The 15,553-nt window shown below is 44.8% G+C and overlaps 1 protein-coding gene across 2 annotated transcripts in view; it reads left to right on the top strand.

Annotated features, from left to right (window-relative positions):
• The window catches only part of RBM20 (RNA binding motif protein 20), a 102,178-nt gene that overhangs the window by 77,480 nt on the left and 9,145 nt on the right, over window positions 1-15,553 (top strand). The window contains exons 2-10 of one of the 2 annotated variants that reach the window (XM_086616761.1): window positions 767-1,901; window positions 3,530-3,591; window positions 3,748-3,839; window positions 4,191-4,282; window positions 8,088-8,231; window positions 9,589-9,720; window positions 11,570-11,649; window positions 12,474-13,161; window positions 15,057-15,155. In XM_086616761.1, coding sequence (XP_086472887.1) covers window positions 767-1,901; window positions 3,530-3,591; window positions 3,748-3,839; window positions 4,191-4,282; window positions 8,088-8,231; window positions 9,589-9,720; window positions 11,570-11,649; window positions 12,474-13,161; window positions 15,057-15,155 — 2,524 coding nt within the window. Of the gene's footprint in view, window positions 1-766; window positions 1,902-3,529; window positions 3,592-3,747; window positions 3,840-4,190; window positions 4,289-8,087; window positions 8,232-9,588; window positions 9,721-11,569; window positions 11,650-12,473; window positions 13,162-15,056; window positions 15,156-15,553 lie in introns of both variants that reach the window. The other variant, XM_086616760.1, reaches the window with a different exon arrangement.

Genomic DNA, 15,553 nt, shown 5'->3' with positions numbered 1-15,553 from the left:
AAATTTTGCCTTACATTCCAGCTGAACTGGGAAAACCCTTCAGGATGGTTTGTTTGTAGTTGCTCCAGCTTCTGGCAAATCATACACTTTTTTCCTCCTCTATATTTGCACCTGCACATCAGGGTAACTATATACTGTTACGAAACAAGCTGCTGTACAGATTAATTAAATGAGAACTGTGAACAATTATATTATAATAAATACACGTGGTGTACTTCATCTTGCTTTATGCAGCCAGATGTGCTAGGTGTGAACTACCTACAGGGCTGGCTTCGCAGACCCATTTGATGTCCTTTTCTTTATATCCTCCTGCTCTATGGGAAAAGCGAGTAATGGTAGTGTCACAAAATGAGTCAGGAGCAGTGATGTCTCAGAAGGGAGGCAGGAGGTTGCATAAAATGCAGAAAAGAGGGAAAAAACATAGATTTGGGGCTTATGTTGCCACTGTTCCTGGTCTGCGTTAGAGGCGTGAGTCCTAGGGGTACTTAAAATGAGCTGAAGGCCTGATCCAGAGGGATGCAGTGAGGGGTTTAAAGAGAGATCTTTGGCATACTTGTCTCCATAGTAACTTCTGGATTGAAAGGGATGCAGCAGCAGATGTCGGAGGGAAGACGACAAGTTATGGCTACATCGTCAATTGCTTTCCCTGGATTTAGATAAGCTAAATCTCCGGAGCAGCTGTGTATGCAACACCAAGCTTTAGTGGGAGGCGAGTGCAGGTAGATGTCGGGTGAATTTGGCTAACCCAGATCCTGGTCCTTTGCAGTGCTGCCAAGCTCCTGGAGAAGACTCCGTTCTCCGTCGGCGCCCCGAGCCCCCTGCTCCCCTCGCCGGCGAGTCTGCAGCTGGCGCAGCTCCAGGCGCAGCTCACGCTCCACCGGCTGAAGTTGGCTCAGACTGCCGTCACCAACAACCCGGCGGCCGCCACTGTCCTCAACCAGGTGCTCTCCAAAGTGGCCATGTCCCAGCCGCTCTTCAACCAGCTGAGGCACCCCGCCGTAATGAGCGCCCCGCAGGGCCACGCCGCGGGGCCGCCGCAGGGGCCTGGCATCGCCGGCGCCGCATTCCCTGCTGGCGGCATTGCCTTTCCCGCCCAGAGCCCAGCTTTAGCTGCCACGGGGGGCAACCTGGCGCCCGCCCAGACCCCCAACACCATCGTCATGAGTCCCTTCGGAGGCGTCATGACTCCCACCTCCAGCCAGCAACCCGTGGTGGTGGGTCTCAACAAGGCGGGTGCCTCCACCTCCGCCGGCGGAAGCTTTTACGAATACAACAAGCAAAACGCCGCCGCCGTCACCCCTCAGGCGTACGCCTCGGAGGGGGACCAGCCCAGCCAGCACGGCTTCCTCGCCAGCGGTGCCCACACGGCCTCTCCGGCAGCAGGGCCACGCTACGAGGGTCCCTTTGGGAGGGAGGCGGCAGCCGCCTTTCCCAAGGACGCCTATGGAGCAGCACGGTCCTTCCCCAGTGACCCGCACACCGGCGCCCATCCGAAAGGAGATCCCGGCCCCGTCCTGCATGGCAGCGCTACAAGCAACCAGTGGGAAAACGTCCCTAATTTCCCCAGCCAAAACAAGCCTGACGTCGCGGCTGGCGACAGCCTGTGGCCGCCGGCGAGTCAGCAGCAGTACGAAATAAGAAACGAGCTCTACGACCCTGAGGAGCCGACACCTGACACGAAGCTCGGCACGGCCACCCCCCCGGCCTTCGGCCGCCGCCGCCGCGGCGTGCAGAGCTTCGGCAGCCCTCGCATGCGGCAGGCGGAGGAGCGGGGCGGCGGCGCGCCCGACCTGCCCGCCCGCTCCCTGCCGCCCTGCCAGCCAGGCGACCTCCGCGGCGGGGCCCCTCTCCACTTCCCCCACGTCTGTGCCCTGTGCGACACAAAGATCTTCGATCCCAAGGTGAGTGGTTCTAAAGTGCCCCCCCGGGGCACGGTTCAGACCCACGAAGGGGCTGCCCGGTGATGGATGGATCTGGCCGCCGGCTCCCGCCGCCCCTTGCCGCCAGCGTCCGTCACCGCAGAGGTGCCCGGAGAGAAGCGGAAACAAAGGGCTGTAGTTTTGCTCCGAGTGTCGGTCGTGTGTCTGTTTCATGGCAATTACTGGGGTTTTGAGATCTGGTTTTGTTTCACGTCTCGCTGCAAGCTTACAGCGCTGGCGTGGCTGAGAAACGTGAGGTCCAGGCCGGGGTCGCAGCTCTTCTCACGGGCCCAGAGCGAGGGGAGGAGGAGCTGGAAGCTGATCCCCTGCTTCTCAGGATGGCATTGTAACCGCGTTTGCGGTTTTCTCTGCCTCTCCCCTTCTCTTGGTGTTTCTGATCATGAAGGCTTCTTCGTAACAGCCTTGTGGAAACAGCTTGCTTAAACAAAACACCACATTTTGATAAAATGATTTTAATAATTCCTCTGTTGGGATCTCTTCCTCGTTCTAGTAGCTCTAAGGAAAATTTAGGACTCGGGGTCCCCAGCAACTTTGGCCTGGATGCAAGAAGCTGCTCAGCATGTGTAGTGCAGACCACACTCCCACTTCTCCGCTCATACTGCCAAGGGAGCTCCAAATTCAACCTCGCCCTGGAGAAGAAGCTTCCCGGTTGCCCAGAGAGCCTGTGTGCTTAGGTCACGTTATATAGCTCAGATCTGGAGAAGCCTTTGAGCCCCACAGCTGTACGCGGGTGCTGACTGGCGATGTTCTGGCCTCCCGCTGAGCCCCACTCAACAAGTCCTCATGGCCTCTTCTGTCGCATCGCCGGACCGGCACCTAACCACAAAGGCATCTGTTTTCACACCAGTGGTAGCCTGACAGAAGCGTTATAACAGCATGTAGATAGGAAGGAAGGTGGCCAGCAAATGAAACAGCACCTGAAACTTACACGCCCCGGGGTTTTGAGATATTCGAATATATTTGGTCTTTCATGTTTCCCTTTTACACTTTGTGGAGCTGTTCGCAAAAGGGTTTGCTGTGGTTACTGCAGCTACAGGACTTGTCTGAAGTAACCTCCATCTAAGGCATGCTGAGCATTTCTTTTTTTCATTAAACATTTTAAAGGGGCAGGAAAAACGTTATTATAGTGAGTTTCGGTTGGTCTGTTTGTTAGTGTTCAGTACGCTGCCTCCTTTGGATCACGGAAGTATAAATAGCTAAGTGTACTTTGACAAATGTTGTGAATCTATTGAAGTGAGTCAGCCTTGTCCGGGCTGCCCTGTGTGCTGAGCACCTTCATGGTGGACATTGCAGGAGCTGAGGGTGCTCAACACCTTGTAGGAGGAGCTCTTCAGCTAGAGTGAAGTAACTGGATGAGTAGAAATATACTGGATTTAAAAACTAATACAGAGAACCTCTCCTTTTGTAAACTAACTGATAATGAATCAGCAAATGCAGTGGATGAAGGTGAGCTTGGCTCCAGCATCACACAGTTTGATCTTCAGCATCTCAGTGTTGTTTTTAGAAAGGTAAACTGAATGGAGAAGCAATCTCTTGTAAATTTCGCTCAGGATTTTTCCTATGCTCATCATCTCTTTGTTTCAACGTAGGACTGGGATCAGCACATTAAGGGAAGTCTTCACATCCAAAAATGTATGGCTTTTTCAGATAAGTAAGTATTATTTTAGAGACACTCCTCCAACTGAATTTCTAACAGAGCATCCCTTACTTCAGTGGCTGTACACTGGGAATTTACTGTCTAATAATTATGATTTAATATTTATGGCACATTGTACATACTCCTAAAGTTCTTTTCTTTCTTTTCCAGCACTGGTATCCGGTGTGTGTTAAACTCAGCAGATGGAACATTGCATTTATCGCCAAATAATGCAGCGGTTTTCAATCCATCTAGTATCGAAGGTGAATGGTTGCATGTGTAATAGTTAAAACCACTTTTTTTTTTAATTGAAAGGGAAGTCAGTCTCTGGGGAAAAGTTGATATTTTAAATGAACTGTGATACAAGCTTCCAAGGAAAACTTTTTAGAGGTTGTGCATAGAAAGGCTACAAGCCAACACTGTGACTTTCAAAGTATGAATTTATTTTTCTTTCAGACAATGACTTCTTTCCATAGTACAACAAAACAGTGTATAGTTTGGTGTAGAGACTATGAAATTAATTATTATGTAAATAGGGCGTTGCTTACTGAGCATGCTAACGCAATTAAATATGAGTCAAGATTTTCATGAAATGTATGTAATCCATTATTTAGATTATCCACCAAATGTCGGCTCATCTTTTATCACTACGTCAGCAAGATCCTTTGGCCAGCCAGGTCCTACATTTTCTTCTCCTCCATCAGGGGTAAGAGTGAGTACCTAAGCAAATTGATCTCCATGTCGAGATTCTTGTAGAAGCCACTTCTGCTTACTGAAATTAAAACCGTGAAGGCTTCCTTTTAGACAATAATCTGAATACTCAGTCTGTTATTTCAACTTCCCTGCAGCTCTTTTATGCTTTTTATTTTGGCTAAATCAGAACTTGATTGTAGTTGTTTTTTCCAGTGCTAAAAGTTGTCTGCTTGTTAAAGAGATTCTGGGAGGGGTGTAAATGGTTTTGTGTGTATCCAATTGACTTTTTCCACCCATTTACTGAATCTTTTCAACCCAGGAAGGTCAGCTTCAGCTCGGAATGAGGATTTGTATTAGTTTTTACTTACTCTTGAGTATCGATCCCAGCAAGCAGCCTGCCATCTTTCCAGTTATTTATTTGTAGCAATTGCTCTCTGCCTATCTCATGCTGGAGCCCTTCTCCCAAGTAGCAATAGTGGCCAAGACAGTGGCTGCAGCTTCGCTGTTACTCACCTGGGGGTCCCAGATCAATTCATTATGCTGGACTAGCTTTTTCTTAGTTTATTTTAATGTGCTATTTGTATCCTCTGCTGCCACTTGTAACCTTTCAGCAAGTTTACTTTGAAGCACAGCCTTCCATGGTTTAGGTTTATTTGCCCCACCAGCATTCAATGCAGGTCCCCAGTTATACTGCTGTAAAGCACACTTGAATTTCTAGCCCAGTAATCAAAAAATGCCTGGAAAAAAAGATAGCCTTGAAAGTGGTTCCTACATTGACAAAGCAGAAAGATTTTAAAAGGAAAAAAAAAAAAAAAAGAAAAAAAAGGCAAATGAAAGCAAATAGAAAGTTGTTAGAGCTAAACTGAAGCTCAACATGTATCAGAAAGCTACGGTTAAAGCTGGAGGCATCGAGAACTCATGTTAGAGCATTCATGGAATAGCAGTAGTAATCCAGGGGTTCAAGTTCAAGCCTTGTTAGCTTTTGTGTGTATATCCTGATGTGGTCTCAGACACCCTGGAAACCCAGGCTGAGTTTTGTCCCTGTGCCACTCCAGTTCTCATTAGGCATTGCTTGCAGAAACGTCACCCGGATTTGTTTAATCCAACCAATTTTCTACTGTGTGGTTTTGCTGCGAGAGAGGTTCTTTGAACGGGTTTTAGCTTCTGCCTGTCACAGACACTGTGGGTACATGGGAGCAAAGAGCAGAGCTGCTCCTGACGGCTGTCTCCAAGGTCAGAGGTGGAGTAGCAGTGGGCGCAAAGGAATGTTCCTTTTCATCATGTCTGTCAGCCTCGCAACAAATGAAATTACTGCTAATACCAGTATCATTTCTCCTTAGAATTTGTCGCTATTTATCATTTAAGCTGCCTGCAGAAGTCCTCCTTCTGAATGACCTGCAGTACTATGAGAGATAAAAGAAACAATAACTTTGATTTTCCTGGGCACTGTAAATCCTCTTTTTCTTCAAAAGCTCATCAGGTGGACAGGGACCTGTATTAGAGGTGTTAAGATGGAGTTTGCCAGCTGTCATTCACCCCACAACCCAGGTGGCTTATAATTTATGACACCTTTGCACGGTAGTATTCACTTTCAGCTAAGCTGCTGCCATTTAACTGAGCAGCGGGAGATTATACTTGACCCTGCATGTAATCATAAACAAAGTGTTCAGATTTCTGGAAGAGCTTGCTCTGTGCTATCCATCTGCAAATAACTCCCTCTTCAAAAGGCAAATATAGTGCTACAAGTCTTCACTCGGGCATGGAAAGCCATTAGCACTGGAGGGATGGGACTGTCAGTTTCTGATTATCTTTAGAAAAGATTCATGTGAAGCTCAAGAAAGGGATAAAGAATTTGAAAAGCAAGAAACAAAAACAATTTTTAAAAAAGCTGTAAGAAAAAATAACCAAATTGGATTGGTGAAATAATATGGCACACCGTATGAGGTGCATTTAACTTCTGTGCATCAAATTATCGTTGTAGTAGTTGTCCAGCTGCAATGGCAAACTCCTGTGGACATCGGTTGCAAAGAAAGTTAACTTGGAGTCTTATTGAAAATTACATTCAGTGCTTGACACACAGCAGCTCCTCTAACTTCCAGACCATGGATATGGAAGGTGTATATTCCTTTTCTGGCTGTGATTTACAGCTCTATTTGATGAATGTATCCAATTTAACTTCAATCAGCTGACAAGATTATTGCTTGGTACAGCCCATCGACTTCTGGTATGAGTATGTGACCACTTCTTAATCATGAATTGCAGCAGATTTATGGCGTAGCACTTTAATTTAAGCCATTGCCAATTGTGAGGAGGTGGTAACGTTTTACAGTCGTTTGATTTAATGTACTGCCGAGCACGTGTCTGAACACAGGCGCTGGAGCCTACGTAGGGAACAGCTAAGTCTTTCTAGTCCGATAAACTCTTAACATATCATCTCTTAACAGATCTAACAAAACAAACAGAAGGTGCCGGGTGACCTGGAGTGTTCCTACACCGGGACTGCATTTGCTGTCAGGAAGGTTTCCTTTTCCCCTGCTAGCTGTAGTTGTGTTCTTCTGTTGTGCGCTACACGCTGCCTTTGCCAGATGCACACAGCTGTCACTTTCCTATTCAAGTGGAGTTGAGTTGTTTCATCTTTTTCGGGACCAGGTCTTTGTTATTTTTCTGCTAAAGAAAATACCTTACCTCTAGACTTTTGGCACTTCTTTGACTTGGGAAGCGATTACTGCACCGGTGGCCGTGTGCCTGTGCCAGCCCAATTTGAAACCTCAGCCTCTCTGCATGTCCAGTCGTCACCATGCCGCAGAGGAAAAGTCCCTCCTACTGTGTGTTGTTGCAATGAGAGGGGAAAGTAGTAGATTTTCCAACCTGAGGAACAGCTATGTGCCTTCTCACAAGTTAAACGGCGTCATTTTTACTCCCAACACAGTCTGTTCCACCAGGGGAGAAGGAGGATTTAAATTCAGCCGCTGCTGTCCTGAACACCTCTGTAGTTACCTAAATGGATTTCTAACATCCATGCATTCAGCTAGGACTGCAGTGAGCATCTGTTTCAATCTCCAGGCACCACCAGCACCACATAAAGGGGCATTTATGGAATACTTGAAAACACAATTTTTTTTGCGTTGCTTGGGAATTATCTGCTAAGGGCTTTTTACTCAGCAACAATGCATGGTACCTTCGTGCGCAGGGAAGGCACAGAGCCTCCAGTGGGACAGACGGATGCAGACAGGCTGGGGAAGGCTGTCTGACTTGGCAGAGGAACTGTAGGGGTCATGCTGGCGTATCAGATGGGTACCAGCCCTGCAGGGAGCTCGTCAGGAGGGGCCTGAGACCTCTTCATGGCAGAGGCATCCTTCATCTCCAAACATTGAGGAGCCTCTGAACTCTTGCTGGTGCTGAGTACAGTCCAGTGGCCTGTGTCCATAGCAGCCCAGCCCTCTGCTGTGACATGCCAGGGAGTTGAAGCCCCAGAGTGGGGCTTTTGAGATGTTCTCTTTCAGGTGACAAGTCAGCTTTTGCAACAATATTGTTAAATCTGTTTGAACAAGAGCACCTCTTCTAGAAATCCTCTCTGGACTTTGTAATGTCCAGAGATGGAAACTCCATTGCAAGCTGCACTGCAGTTAAATGTTTCCCTTCCCATTTGTCTTTGTAAACCAGGATGTAAAAATGCAAGGTTTTAAAGAAGGATTTTTGTCCTTAATAACGAGTATGCAGAACAGAACATTTCATTTATAGCAGAAATATAAGGTCTTATCTAGTGGCTGGAATATCTAAGATAGCAACATCATTTTGAGTTGTTTTTTCTTCCCCAGTTTCCCCAGAGGAAATCTACACTGGGTCGAGTTGTTCACATCTGCAACCTCCCTGAGGGAAGCTGCACAGAGAATGATGTCATTAACCTGGGCCTCCCATTTGGGAAGGTCACCAACTATATCCTCATGAAATCCACTAATCAGGTACTGTGCGTTTGGGGTCACCTGTATTGACATAAAGACATATTGACATAAACACAGAGTCTTTGGGGAAAACATCTCTTTTTTTGTAATAGAAACTTAAATATATGAAGCCTACTCTTAAAGTACAAAAAAAAAAAAGGTGTTTGCAGAATGAGATGATGGCATAAACATGACCATTGCCTCATAGTTCTTGTTAAAAAACCCCAGGAATCTCAATGAAGAAGTGTTGTAAAACTTTAATAATAATAATAACAACAACAACAACAACAACTTGGCTGCCTTCTCTCATCCTATTTGTTAGGGTTACTTTCAGACTTCTTTTGTTCTGTTTGGCAGGTTTTTATTGCTTTCCTACCCATACTTGTGGAGCTGAACAGAGCATTGAAGAAAGACTTGCACTCTAGTCTGGTTTGGCTGTCCTACACTGTTTGCAGAACTGTTGTTACAGCAGAGGCAGCTCCTACGTTGGTGTAATTACAGTCACCCAGCCACGGCTGTGCTGGGTGATCTGGCGCATACATGATAAAGAAAAGCTGTGCCTTTGCAGGGGACACTTGCACCTCGCTCACTCCCTTTTAATCTGCACTGGATTGTAGTGGAGCTCTTTCTTCAAGGTAGCTTAAGTCTACCTTAAGTAGCTTAAGTCTACCAGTGGTGGTAGGCTGGGAAGAGTAGAAAATCTTGTCTCGTATACCTGCAACAGACAGTACAGATGGATGTAGAATCTATGCCAGTGGGCAATGTTTGAGATTGTAATGTTTCAAAATGCAGTCATTACACAGCTGTGAGTATATTTCTCAACCAGTTAAGCTGCAGTCACATCAAATTCAATTTCCATGCAATTACAAGTGCTAGTTAACATCGTTGAAGTTTTTTAAACACTTTTTTTGGCTCTATTCTGGCTGCGCATGCTCAGATGCTTTTATCTGGATTCTTTGCAATTCTGCAAGACACAGCTGACAATCTTCAGAGCAGTGCATGCTGCAGCGTTGCAGTTCTGCGTCCTGTCAGCAGCTGACCATGGTGTAGAGGCACCAATGAGGAAGTGAGGGAAAGATGATGTTTTCGTATATCAAGAAGGATTAGATTCCAGACGTTTAGTTTTTAACTAAAATGGTTTCTAAAGTTGCATATCAGTTTATTAGCTGAGTTGAAACCATTATTTACAGTTAAAAGGAGATGGAGAAATGGACTGTTTCTATTTCTACTCTAGCGCTGAAAAGTTACCTAGTTCTGTACTATCAAGACATTTTGCATGAGAAGAATCCAAATGAAAACTATTGTGCTGCATTTTCTCTCTTATACTTTGTATTTTTAATTATGTAGTAAATTTTAAAGCTCTCCCCATTTGTGCTAGGCCTTTCTGGAAATGGCTTACAGTGAAGCAGCCCAAGCCATGGTGCAGTACTACAAGGAAAAACCTGCTATGATAAATGATGACAAGTTACTTATTAGGATGTCAAAAAGATACAAGGAATTGCAGCTGAAGGTAAGATAGTCGTTCCTGATTAGATTTCCTGAGTTTCTGTGGCACATCCTGGAGAATACATCTGAAAATCTTTGCTGATTACTGATTTCTAATTAATGCTTTAATATTATGGAAAAAGAAATTAAGAAAGATAAATTAATGAAGGTATGTTAACAATCTTTTATACTTAGCTGCTTGCTTTTGTTCTAAATCTTCACTCTTGCAAGACATCCCATTTTCTCTGATCCTTTCATACCGTTATTTCAAAAATCCCTTCTGAGCGGGCTCCCCACATTGCTTGGTCTAACAATGGTAAAACACAGCCATGTGTAAGATACAACATGTCAGCAAAAATAAGATGGTCCTGTTCTTTAGTCAGGCAGTAAGCCTGAAGGAATGCTTTTCACTTCTTGCATGCCTGAGTCATAGTACAGTCTCTACACCAAGCAGCAATGGCAGGGCTAAACCTCACACTGATTGCTTTTTCTTTCTTTCTTGTGGATGACCTAAATTAAAAAGCAAGATTTTTTATTATTTTTTTTTTTCATATGGAGTCAGAGCAGAGCTTTGGGCTTTCTGTTGAGTGTGTGACACTTCTGATGTGGACACTTGCTTGATGTCCAAAAATCAGTGCTCTTGTGAACATATTTATGGAAGCTTATGTGCTGCCACGAGTAATGCTAAGAGAGGTTTTTTTTCATGGAGACATGGACTGGAACTGGCAATGCAGAACTGGAAAGTTCCATATTGTATTATCTAACACAGCACAAAGTTATTTTATAAAATAGCTATGTAATGTTCCAAGTTAAGAGGTTAAGGGGTCTTTTATGAGCCTTGAGGAAAAACAAGTAACTCAGATGGTTTGGTTTGACCTTTCGAAAAGTTTCTTTCTCTCCTGTACATGTATAACAGTTTAAGGAGACATAAAGGAATTGCCAAAAGTTCATAAACCAGGGCAGCCTGTCTTAGTGTGGTACGGTGAGAGGTTCCGACATAAGGTGGCAGAGACTGTGCATTTTAACGTAGAAGCAGAGCAGGAATTACACAGGAGAGTGTGGTAGTTTGCCTAGATTCCAGGAAGATTTTCAGCCTTTCCAATGGCAATTTTTCAGATCATGCAATTATTTTTCTCTGCACGAGAAAAAAAAACCTTTCTCTTTGTTAAAAACAAACAAAAGTGCAACATGGAAGGGGGAATATGCATCAGCTATTTGCCACTACAAACTGCTCTGAGTTCCTACACGATTATGTTGCTCAGCTGTGTATGCGCCAAGTGTTTGACTAATTGCGTGCACTCCAGCCTGGAGTAGTGCATCTTTTGTAAATGATCTTGAGTCTCAAGTAATCAACACTTCCAGTACGCATCTTTCTTGCACTTAGGTTTTCTGAAGCTCTTGTCTCTAAACATAGTCTTTTAGCCCTATACTGCAGAATGAACTAAACTCTGAGATAAAGAGAAAGCAGTTCATTCCTAAAGGGTCAGAGATAGGCTGCTATACATATTTAATTTGGATATTAGAAAAATTGTCTGGTTTGCTTCCTCTTACATCCCATTCCTAGAAAACACTCTGTAGTGAATGTGTAACAGGGAAGAACAAGCTAGTTTTCAAAGCCTGTTACAGCAGCCAAGTATGAGGAGACAGTGCTACAATGTAATGGAGCAGATTTTCCATTTGTATCGTTTTACTGCTTTGATCATGTTATTGAGATACCAGCTGCAGAAAAGACTGTAACCACAACACTGAAAGCAAATATTTCTCAGTGATAGTGTGATTGAATGAGGCATGGATGCTGTTTCTTGGAGGAAAATTCACCTCTATTAGCTTGGAGAGTAGTGCAGCATGCTAAACAGTGTGTTTGTCTTATTTAGAAACCAGGTAAGAATGTGGCTGCAATCATCCAGGACATCCACTCGCAGAGGGAGAGGGACCTGCTGCGTGAAGTGGACAGGTAAAGTTTCTCCATAGTGTGGAACTGGGACCCAGATAAGTCTGTAAACCTGCACGTAGTAAAAGCATTGTCTGTGTGTTTCCCTCTCTTACCTCATTTGCTTTCTTAATTTGGATTTCACTTCAAATCACTGTAAAAATATAAGTGGGTACAATAGTAGGTACAGGGCCTATATAATGAGATCAGATTTAAACTGTGCATATTATGAAAATAAATGAACTCTTTCCTACTGTTGATCATGACTCAGAAAATACGCCTAGCATGTGAACAACAGACAAATGAAGCTATTCCCCTCTCCTGCCCCTTGAGTGAAAAGCATAAAGGCTGGAGGTGCTGCAAGACCTAGTGGGAAGAAGCCAATTCAGATTAAAATGTATTTGGGTATATTTCTGATCTGCCTGACTTCTGGACCTTCCAGCAAAAATGGAGAGGAATCACAGTCCTAAAACATCTCTTTTAAGCAGGTGACCTTTGTCACTTTTGTCTCAGAGATGCCCTAGATGAGTGAGTATTAAGGGTACAGACATTAGGGTATCGTAAAGGTATCAACATATCGTAAGCTTTTAATGTTAAACCTCTATGAGACACTTTTAAGAATGACTGAATATGTTCTTGACAGATCTGTGGGGATTTAGTTAAGCTCTGTGGATGTGACCCTGCCTTTTCTCCTGTTCGCTGTGTTTGGAGCTGTGCAGTGCATGTCTATGAAAGTCCTGGGGTCTCAGGTTGGCAGACACCAGGGCAGTCCCCATGTCTTTCCAGTGTACAAGAACTTGGTAGACCACCGTGGGTCACCCAGTTATAGCTGCCTTTTCCCTTTGCAGCAGGTATGGCACAGACAGGCCTCGCTCTCGCAGCCCCATAAGCCGCTCCCTGTCACCCCGATCCCACACTCCCAGCTTTACATCCTGCAGTTCACCCCACAGCCCGGTGGGGACCAGCAGGACCGACTGGGGAAATGGAAGAGAGTCCTGGGATCAGTCTCCATATTCTCGGAGAGAAGAGGAAAGAGACAGCAGAGAATGGCGAGAGAACGGGGATGAGAAGAGAGACAGGACTGACACGTGGGTACATGAGAGGAAACATTATTCCCGACAGCTGGACAAGTTTGATTTGGATGAATGGATTGAAGGAGGCAGAGGGCACAGAGAAAAATATTTAAGGAGTGGTTCCCCTGGCTCCCTTCACCCTTTATCTGGCTACAAGAGCAGGGAAGATGACTATTACAGAAAAACCTCTAAGTCAAAATCTGACAAGTTTCAGAGGCAGCTGCAGGATTTACCTGGAAGATCTAAGAGAAAGGAAGAGGCAAAGTTAAGGGAACGTAGGCATTCTTACAGCGAGGACGCTGCCAGGGAGGAGGTGGCTGAGCAGAAGCACAGCAAAGCGTCGGAGAGCTCCAGGCAAAAACAAAGTGACAAGAATAAGATGAAGAAAGCTGAAAAAGACCAAGAGGAAGATGCTGCCGCTGAAGGCAGCGATGTGAAGGAAACCAAACCTCCCGAGAATGAGGTAAGTAGAGACCTCATACTGCATAAGAAGAAGGTAAATGCTGAAGTAATATTTTTTTCTGAAATATTTTAGATAAGTAGCTGTGGGTGTGGAGCTGGTGACATGCGATGTTTTGCCATGATAAAATCAGGGAATATAGTCCTAGAAGAGATCTCAGAAGGTCATCTCCTCCTTGTCTTTGCCCAAATCTATTACAGATCTATTACACCGTTGTGGTGTTGGGTACATGGACTTTGTCTTTCTGAGTCAAGCACAGGACCTCTGAGTAACCGGTGAGAGGACGGACACAGACAACTGATACAAAACCCAGTGACAGTGTGCTGTTTGCATGCAGGTTGTGTGTGCAGGGGCAACTGCCCTACTGCTCTCTTCTAAGTCTGTGCAGAATACCCCATAGCTGCTCTCTCTGCATCCATCACCTCCTTCCACTGCCTGTGATGTGGATTGAGTTATTGGGGAATTAAATGGCATTTTATAAGGTTGCGCAATATTTGTAGGACAATACAGGGAACTGATTGTTATACTGCTAAAATGGGGAATGAACTTTTAATGAGGAATATTTTCTTTTTGGTGAACTCAACAAAGCAACTGATTTCTATTAATCATATGTCCTTACCCTCAGCTATGGCAGGGATAATTCACACCACTCCCTTCAACGTGCTGGCAGGAATCTCTTCCCATGGCAGAACCATTGAATCAGCTCACCTGTAAAATTATGTGATCTCTGGAGAAATACTCCCAGTCAGTAAAGTGGCAGCATTTGTGGGTTTGTTTCTCAACTGGGAAAAAGCAGAGAGGGAACAGATCAAGATGCCTCATTTGCTCAGTCCCAGTACAGCCCATACTCGTATCCCCAACCTTTTAGGATCTTGTAACTGGCTCTTGGCCACCTTGCCTCCCCCAGTGCCCCCTGGTGATACACTGCTGCTATCCAGCCCCGGGGATGCTGGCACAGGAGGCTGCAGAGCTGCTTTGCTGACTGGGGGTCAGGGGTCCATCTCTAGCTTGTGACTTTGTGCTGCCAGGGCCCTCTTTGGTTGTTTTCAGTTGACCTTGCATTCTTTCTTCTGATGTGGGGGCAAGGGTGGTGGAAATCTCTAGATCTTGTAACTCAGCTAGTCTCCGTAACAGGCAGCAGCAGCACTACCTCATGCCATAGATATGTGAGTCTGTACCACCTTTTGTCATCCTTCTCCTTTGGCTGGTATTTCACTGTGATGGATGGTTTCTTGGGAGGAGATGTCAGAGAGAAATGTCAGACAGCATCTTAAATCACCAGTGTTGCACACTCCTCTGCATGTTTTTCAAGTTATTTTAAAATGGCTTTGTTAAAGGCATATGTCTCCAGGGACTAGTGCTAATAATTTATTTTAAAAGGAAGAAATAGGTTTTAATGTCTTGAACTCACGCTTTTGCTTCACCCCTCTTTTACGAAAGGCCAGGTAGTACTGTGGTTTTGTTCTTCCAAAGTATGAACTGTGCAAGCAGTTGCATTCTTGACCGATCCTACATCAATAAACAAAACAGTTAAGGTCTTCTGCAGAGTTTTAACAGTGCTGCTCTCCTTACCATGTCTGAGCCAACATAACAGATGTGGGTAGAGAACAGAGGAGTGGAGGCTGGAAATTTTAACAAATTCACATTCTCCCCACCTGTCTTCTAGCCAATTCTATCTCTCTAATTTTGATTAAATTTATTTTTCTTAATTCTTACTGTGCAGATTTACTAATGGAATCCAATTGTTGGGTCTTTTCCCACAGCCTAGTTGACTTGCACAAACTTTAGAAATAAAGAACGTGACCTTGTGAGTGACTTTGCTTCCTTAAGCCCAGAATAGAAACATACTAGAGCACCACTGTGTGTGGCTATACATGTATATGTTGTATTTATTTTAGCTTGGAAAAGAAGAGCAAGTTCCAGAGAAGAGCTCGCCTTCAGCTAATAAACAAGGAAAAGAATCTGGAGAGATTCTGGAAAACACAAGAAAAGAGAAGGTTGGTGACACAGTGTTGTTGGAGCTTCCATGACAAAATAAGTGAAAACCCAGGTTTGGTAGCACATTCTCCCAACTGATATATTAAACTCTCACGGAAAGGCATGTAAAGGGGTTGTAGAAGGGGGTTGTCTAAATTAACTTGCCTTGTCCTGACCTCTGCTTTAAGGGATAACTTTTCCTGAAGTCTCCAGAACTCTTTATTTAGTTGCTCTTTGCCCATGTACATTGCTTCACATGCATATCCCTTGGCACCGACAGCTTTAAGTAACGTACGCCCAAGTGAACTGTGTAGATTTGTGAACCGTGCCCAAAAATAGGAGATGCAGTCGGTTAGTGGAGCAGGAGGGGACTAATGATGAAAACTTTTCAGAAGATTGGCCTTAGATGGACTATAGA

This window comes from Tauraco erythrolophus, chromosome 9 (genome assembly GCF_009769465.1).
Source record: "Tauraco erythrolophus isolate bTauEry1 chromosome 9, bTauEry1.pri, whole genome shotgun sequence".
In the NCBI taxonomy this organism is placed as follows: Eukaryota; Metazoa; Chordata; class Aves; order Musophagiformes; family Musophagidae; genus Tauraco; species Tauraco erythrolophus.
This window is presented reverse-complemented; position numbering and strand designations above follow the sequence as displayed.